Below are 8,392 nucleotides of genomic sequence, written 5' to 3'. Positions count from 1 at the left end.
TGGAATTACTTTCTTATAATATAGTACTGGAGAGTTATCTCATCTCAAAAGCCTTTGGCCTGGGAAATGTGGGGAATTGAAGGATCCACACATACTCTGCCCAATCAGCTATTAAATTGTATGAGGACTAGGTTTTTCTTTCCCTGCCTTGGAAGGTAATGTAATGTGGAGGCAGCCCGAATTTCTGCCTTGCACCTCTCTTCCCTGCTTTCCTACATTTCCAGAAGAATTAATGGTCTTTTTTACCCATGATGATATAAGCCTTTCTCTTCTCACTAGTATAGAGTGGAGGAGTGAGAATGAGGAGCCTAGACTTCCCTGGTTTATATTGCCATCTTGTAAGTAGGATACAGGAATAAAAGACATACAGACATTTTCATTTAATTTTGATAAGAGCCCTGTGACTTGAAGTAGGTGAAATTATGGATACTTTCTTTTCTATCGTTCATATTTTCCACATGAGCATGCAGTACTTTTATAATCAGAAAGACTGCAAATATATACCACAAAAACCTTTTAATTTTTTCTCTCTACAAAATTGGAGCCACAATTTTGTTTCAATATCCTGCTTTCTCACACATTGTTATTATCTCATATGTAGATCTCCATGTCATTAAATATTCTTTGAAAAAATGTTTTATACCAGCTCAATAAATCCATATATGAGAGTAAACTAATTTTGTTTATCGTCATAGACATTTTAGGATAAATAACGGAAGATCTATACAAAGGAATATTATGGAACCATTAAAAAACATATTTTCAGAGTATTTAATAATTTTGGAAGATACTAATTATATGAATTTAAAAAGAAGTTATAAAGATGTGAAACCTGCTACCAATTTTGTAAACTACAAGCATAGATTTATTGAGATATCAGAACTGTTAACATTTTGCTGTACATCTAGATGTTAAGATTAAGGCTAGTTTCGGTTTTTATTTCATTGAATTTCAGAAAATCTCCACAGTGTCAGTACATTTACTTTACATTCAGAAAAATATATGTATTAAAAAAGCATTACCGTGAGTGACCAGATAGAAAATAAAAAGGAAAGTTCGGATCAAGATGGTGGACCATACACGGCATTTACTTATCCGGTCTCATAATCCTTAAAGTGAAAAAAAAAATTTTTGTATGTACAAACTCTGTGTATGTATGTGTTGAATATTAAAAAAAAATGTTTTGTGAGGAATTCCTGGAAGATAGAAAGCAGTTGGAGAAGCTGTTGAGGAGGCTGGTGGACGACAGACGGCCACAGAGGAGTAAGGGAGCCGGCCAGTCTGGCTTGGGTTTGAGAGAAGCGGTCGGGGGACGCGTGAGGAAACGAAGGAGTGAGCGCCTGTGACTGTGTGGACAGAACGCACTGTGCACAGTAACCCGCCCAGTTGCTGCTGGCTGAGCGGAAGGCGGAATGGCGGGGGCGGGGCCGAGGCTCAGGCGGGCTCTGAGGGGTCGGGTTCCCGAAGCGGCAAAAACCCTGGCGCCAGAGCTAGGCCGAGCAGAGCAACATTGCTAAACCGAGACCCCGCGGACTTCTCAGAGACCCGCCGCCGCCCGTGACTTTGGCGCTGCAGCCATCGCTCTTATCCCTTTCCCGTCCTCTCCTTCTCCGTCGCCGTTCCACAGCCGCAGCACCATCGATAACAGCTAAGTGGTCAATTCGGGAGACTTAGGGTTGGGAGTCGGGGCGGGCGCAAGGCGCGGGCAGCACACGCAAGCCCGCCATCTCCTGCGGCAACTGCCACTGCTGCAGATACCTCTGCCGGGCGGGAGAGAAGAATACTGTCAAGAGGCCCCCGCTGTCCTAGTGCCCACGGTCAGAGTTAGAGCGTTTCTGCCGAGCCTTGGTGAGAGCCTTGCCTTTGGGGAAGTGAGAAGGAGAACGGACAGGACAGGATCTTTCTGTTTTCGGAGATCACGAGAAAAGATCTCATACTGGATAGTGCTGACTTTTTGTCAACTTAATCTAGTAAGTGGTAGCGTTGCTGAGTCTCCTTAAAACCCCGAGCCATGTCGCCCCCAACAGTGCCTCCGATGGGCGTAGATGGTGTGTCCGCATACCTGATGAAGAAAAGGCACACCCACAGGAAACAGCGGCGCAAGCCCACTTTCCTCACCCGTAGGAACATTGTGGGCTGTCGCATTCAACACGGCTGGAAGGAAGGCAACGAGCCTGTGGAGCAGTGGAAGGGCACCGTGCTTGAGCAGGTTTCCGTGAAGCCCACTCTCTATATCATCAAATATGATGGCAAAGATAGTGTGTATGGACTAGAACTGCACCGAGATAAGAGAGTTTTAGCGCTAGAGATCCTGCCTGAGAGAGTGCCAACTCCTCGCATTGATTCGCGCCTGGCAGATTCCCTGATTGGCAAGGCAGTGGGTCATGTGTTTGAGGGTGAGCACGGTACGAAAGATGAATGGAAGGGCATGGTCCTGGCGCGAGCCCCCGTGATGGACACTTGGTTTTACATCACCTACGAGAAAGATCCAGTCCTTTATATGTACACGCTGCTGGATGACTACAAAGCTGGTGACCTGCGCATCATTCCAGATTCCAACTACTATTTCCCTACAGCAGAACGGGAGCCTGGAGAAGTTGTCGACAGCCTTGTGGGCAAGCAGGTGGAGCACGCCAAAGATGATGGGTCCAAGAGAACCGGCATTTTCATCCATCAAGTGGTGGCCAAGCCATCTGTCTACTTCATTAAGTTTGATGATGATATTCACATTTATGTCTATGGTTTGGTGAAAAACCCCTAAATTCATTGTGCTATTGCAAAAGTTGTGGAACTGTTAAATGTAAAATATGTCGTGCGAAATTTTGAGAACATTTTTGAAGTCAGAGATTAAAGAATTTATTATTACTTACGGTGCCTCCAAATCTTACATTGACTAGTTCCACAGTTTTGTCCGAAGTATACTTTGGTACTTTTGATATTGCCTTGTTCTGTAATCAAAATTTTAAATCGGGTGCTAATAGAAACTTGAAAAGTTTTTGTAAAATTTGGAACAATGGAAAACTAGATAAAGAAAAATAAATGGTGTACACACACTATATCCTCCACCCTCCTCCATTTCTTTCTTTGCCTTACCAATTTTTTTCTCCCCAGGTAACAAGTGTTAAGAACATAATGTATATCCTTCCATGTTTTCCCAATCCTCTTAAAGAAAGTTTGTTGTAGTCCTTTCTACAGAAACAGCAAGCCCCAGTATTTCTCTGTAATTGCTTTTCTCCCTTGACATATCCTTCTGATCAGTAGCTACAGATATCTCTCTCTCCCCCATGCCTCCCTCTCCATATGGTATAAGATAGATGTCCAACTATACATTTTATTCACATTGGATATCTGATTGTACCATCACATTTATTAAATAAATCACCAATTCCCCCTCTCCCTCTATTTCTCCTTGTCTTCCTCCCTTCTCCTAAAAGCTGCATACACAGTACATATTTATGTACCAAAATGGTACCATTTATGTACCATTCTATTATTGATGGTCTTTAAGTTTTCTCTTTTTTTTTTCCACCATAGCACAGCTACAATACATACTGGTGCTTTTATTTCTATAGGGTAGCTTCCCAGAAATGGGACTGCTAGGTAGGTGTTTATTTAATTTTAAGAGATATTACAAAATTACCATCTAAAATGAAAGTGCTCATTTTCCAGCATCCTCTCCAGCACTCTTTAATGTTTGCAAATCTGAACAGTGAAAAATTACATAGTATTGTTTGTTTAATTGAAAAACTCAGTGAGGTTTTTTTTTACCATTTGGACTTTTTTTGTGATTTGCCAGTGCTTATCCTTTGCTCATTTGTCTATTGAATCTTTGATCTTTTCCTTATAAATCTGTAGGAATTCTAACTATATTTACTATGTGGTGTGTATTAATCAGTTGTAGCCCATATGTGTTATGATTTTCTCCATTCTATCATTAATCTCGACTTTGCTGATATCTTCTTTTTTTACTTTACAGGTTTTAAAAAAAAGTTAGATAGATTCCTTTCTTCTTTTTAGCTTTTCGGTTTCTTGTTTTTTTCAGCTGAATGTCCCCACCGCTAGTCATACAAATATTTACCTACATGTTTTCTAAAAAAATTTTTTAATTTTAAGCTTTAACTGTTTGATCCATCAGGAATTTATTTTTCTATATGGAGATAGAGGTCCAAATATACATTTTGTTCATATTGGATACCTGATTATGCTATCACAGTTATTAAATAAATCACCCATTTTCAAGTTCCTGAGCCAGTATCACATTGTTTTAATTGTACTGGCTTGACCATAAACTTTGGACTCTGGTAAAGCAAGTCCCCTATCATTAGTTTTTTTGTTTTTGTTTTTGTTTTTTGTCTTTTCTTCTATTATGTAATTTGTCTTTCATTCTTTCACGTAAAAATTGGAAGCATCCTTTCCATATTTAAAAAAATTGTGACGCCTTAGAATTGTATTACATTTCTGCATTTCTGTTTAGAGAAGTATTTTAATAATAATATTAATCTTTAATACTCGAGAATTTTGGTACATCATTAAAATCTTTTGTTTTTGTAATGTTATATAGGTCCATCACATCTGATTAAATTTATCTCTATATATTTTTACAGTTTTTGTCACATTTTGAATTGGGTATTTTTTCCTCCTCATTTATATTTTTGGCAATATAGACAAACTAGAGATTTTTTATTCCTTCTATTTTCAGCTTACTAAATACTCTGAATTACACTGGGTTTTTAAAATAGAATGTTTTGGACTTTGTAGATATATAGTCATCTCACCTGCAAATAGAGATCATTTTATTTCTTATAATGTTAATATTGTTATTACATGATCTGGATTCTCCAAAACAATGTTGAATAATGATTATGACAGACATGCCTGTCTGGTTCTTAATTTTCGTGGAATTGTCTTTAGTGTTCCCTATTAATATGACATTTGCTGTTGGTTATTGGTAAATAGTCATTAACCATTAACATGTTTAGGGTATTTCTTCTATTCCTGTTTTACATAGCATTATTACTAAAAGTGGCTCCTGAATTTTATCAAATGTCTTTTCAGCGTCTATTTACAAAATAGTATAACATTTTTTTTCCTTTAGTTTGTTGACACGGTGAATTAGAGTGGTAGATATTTGATGTTTTGAAACAAATTTGATTTTCTGGAATAAATCCTACTTGATCATGGTGTAATAAGCATTTGATACATTGCTGGGTATTATTTACCAGTATTTTATTTAGTATTATTGCATTTACATTACAAAATGAAATTGTTTTTTTCAAGTTTTGTTGTTAAAATTATGCTAGCTTTAAAAAATGAAATTGTGTGTTTTCAATCATTTTTCTGTGTTCTGGAACAGTTTAAATAGCATTAGAATTATTTGTTCTTTAAAAATTAGCTAGTAGTGAGCTGTAAAAACAGCCTAATCCTGGTGACAATTTTTATGGTAGATCTTTAATCAGCTTTCTTATCTCTTCAAGGGTAATTGGTTTATTCAAGCTTTCTATTAAAAAGGAATGTATATTTTCTGTGAAATACAAAATTTAAAGCTTTTTCTATTAACAAGCTTCTTGATTGTAGTATTCAGATGCTTTATGTCCTTCCGTGTTGCACGTGCGTATGTCTTAGGTATGTTCAATTCTGAAAACATTGTAATAAAATCATCATCTATAACAGTTCTAAGTTCTCTTTGTATTTTATTTATTTTGAAAAATTAAAACTTAATATGGAAAGCATGAAAGATATAAAAAACGTCCGTTTTTACCTTCACCCAAAATTAACAAATGTTAACATTTTGGCATATTTGCAAAATATAACATCTCCATCCACTGCAGAAGCACACACTATCATGAATTTAATGCGAATCTTGTCTATGCTTTATATATTTACTGAAAATATAAACATAGTTGAAAATAGTATTGATTTTGTGGTTTTAAAAAAAATTTCAACATGAAATTTTTTTATTAACTTTATATCGTGACATTTCTTTTAGTTTTTATTGTATGGAATCTTCTTTTTTTAAAATTGGGATATGGATTGCAACAACAACAAAAAAACAATAACACTGACTTTAGAATGCAAGTTGCTGTTCTAGGTACTTTTGCCACTCCTAACACTCAGGGAGTCTTCACCCTAACCACAGTATTGGCAACTGAATGAAAAAGACAAAATTTCAGCTGTCAAGAAGGTTTTATCCTGGCTGTAGTGAGACATTTATCTACCACCAACCCCTGACCACAAGACTAGAAATAGACCTTATGTTTTCCCATAATTTTGGAGTTATCCCTCTTTATGACACTCGGATTAGGGCTAGCGCCAAACCTGGCACTTCTTTTATTTATTTTTTTAACATCTTTACTGGATTATAATTGCTTTACAATATTGGGTTAGTTGCTGCTGTATAACGAAGTGAATCACCTATACGTATACATGGAACCCCATATCACCTCCCTCTTGCATCTCACTCCCATCCTCCATATAACACCCCTCTAGGTGATCACAAAGCACGGAGCTGATTTCCCTGTGCTATGCAGCTGCTTCCCACTAGCTATCTATTTTACATTTAGTAGTGTATATATATATCCAAGCCATTCTCTCACTTCGTAACAGCTTACCTTTCCCCCTCCACATGCCCTCAAGTCCATTCTCTACGTCTTCGTCTTTATTCTAGTCCTGTCCCTAGATTCTTCAGAAACTTTTTTTTTAGACTCCATGTATATGTGTTAACATACAGTGTTTGTTTTTCTCTTTCTGACTTACTTCACTCCGTATGACGGACTCTAAGTCCATCCACGTCACTACAAGAAACTTAATTTCATTTCTTTTTATGTCTGAGTAATATTCCATTGTATATATGTGCTACATTTTCTTTATCCATTCACCTGTCGATGGCACTTTGGTTGTTTCATGTCCTGGCTACTGTAAATAGAGCTGCAATGAACATTGTAGTACATGACTCTTTTGGAATTGTGGCTTTCTCAGGGTATATGCCCAGTAGTAGGATTGCTGGGTCTTATGGTAGTTCTCTTTTTAGTTTTTTAAGGAACCTCCATACAGTTCCCCATAGTGGCTGTATCAATTTACATTCCCACCAACAGTGCAAGAGGGTACCCTTTCTCCACACCCTCTCCAGCATTTATTGTTTCTACATATTTTGGTGATGGCCATTCTGAATGGCATGAGATAATACGTCATTGTAGTTTTGATTTGCATTTCTCTAATGATTAGTGATGTTGAGCATCCTTTCATGTGTATGTTGGCAATATGTATATCTTCTTTGGAGAAATGTCTATTTAGGTCTTCTGCCCATTTTTGGATTGGATTGTTTATTTTTTTCATATGGAGCTGCATGAGCTGCTTGTAAAGTTTGGAGATTAATCTTTTGTCAGTTGCTTCATTTGCAACTATTTTCTCCCATTCTGAGGGTTGTCTTTTTGTCTTATCTCTGGTTTCCTTTGTTGTGCAAAAGCTTTTAAGTTTCATTAGGTCTCATTTCTTTATTTTTCTTTTTATTTCCATTTTTCTTGGAGATGGGTCATAAAGGATGTTCCTGTGATTTATGTCATAGTGTGTTCTGCCTATCCTTTCATCTAAGAGTTTTATACTGTCTATCCTTACATTTTGGTATTTAATCCATCTTGAGTTTATTTTTGTGTATGGTGTTAGGCAGTGTTCTAAGTTCATTCTTTTACATGTAGCTGTCCAGTTTTCCCAGCATCAATTTTCAAAGAGGCTTTCTTTTCTCCATGGTATATTCTTGCAGCTTTTATCAAAAATAAGGTGACCAGGGCTTCCCTGGTGGTGCAGTGGTTGAGAGTCTGCCTACCGATGCAGGGGACACGGGTTCGTGCCCCAGCCTGGGAGGATCCCACATGCCGCGGAGTGGCTGGGCCCATGAGCCATGGCCGCTGAGCCTGCGTGTCTGCAACGGGAGGGGTCACAACAGTGAGAGGCCTGCGTAACGCAAAAAAAAAATAAATTAAAAAAAAAATAAGGTGACCATATGTGCATGGGTTTATCTCTGGGCTTTCTATCCTGTTCCATTGATCTATATTTCAGTATTTGTGCCAGTACCATACTGTCTTAATTACTGTAGCTTTGTAGTATAAACTGAAGTCTGGAAGCCTGATTCTTCCAGTTCCATTTTTCATTCTCAAGAATGCTTTGGCTACTCAGAGTCTTTTGTGTTTCCATACAAATTGTGAATTTTTTTGTTCTAGTTGTGTGAAAAATGTCATTGGTAGTTTGATAGGGATTGTATTGAATCTGTAGATTGCTTTGGGTAATATAACTATTTTCACAATGTTGATTCTTCAATTCAAGAACATGGTATACCACTCCATCTGTTTTTATCATCTTTAATTTCTTTCATCAGTGTCTTATAATTTTCTGCATACAG

The 8,392-nt window shown here is 37.4% G+C and overlaps 1 protein-coding gene across 1 annotated transcript; it reads left to right on the top strand.

Moving 5' to 3' along the window:
- The first annotated feature begins 1,368 nt into the window (after positions 1-1,368).
- Positions 1,369-5,633, top strand: SPIN4 (spindlin family member 4). The gene has a single exon (XM_033414775.2). The coding sequence runs from the start codon at positions 2,012-2,014 to the stop codon at positions 2,759-2,761; it is 750 nt and encodes a 249-aa protein (XP_033270666.1). The 5' UTR covers positions 1,369-2,011; the 3' UTR covers positions 2,762-5,633.
- Positions 5,634-8,392: the final 2,759 nt, after the last annotated feature.

Source organism: Orcinus orca, chromosome X, assembly GCF_937001465.1.
Source record: "Orcinus orca chromosome X, mOrcOrc1.1, whole genome shotgun sequence".
NCBI classification, from domain to species: domain Eukaryota; kingdom Metazoa; phylum Chordata; class Mammalia; order Artiodactyla; family Delphinidae; genus Orcinus; species Orcinus orca.
Note: the sequence above shows the minus strand (reverse complement) of the source record. Positions and strands in the feature narration are given on the sequence as shown.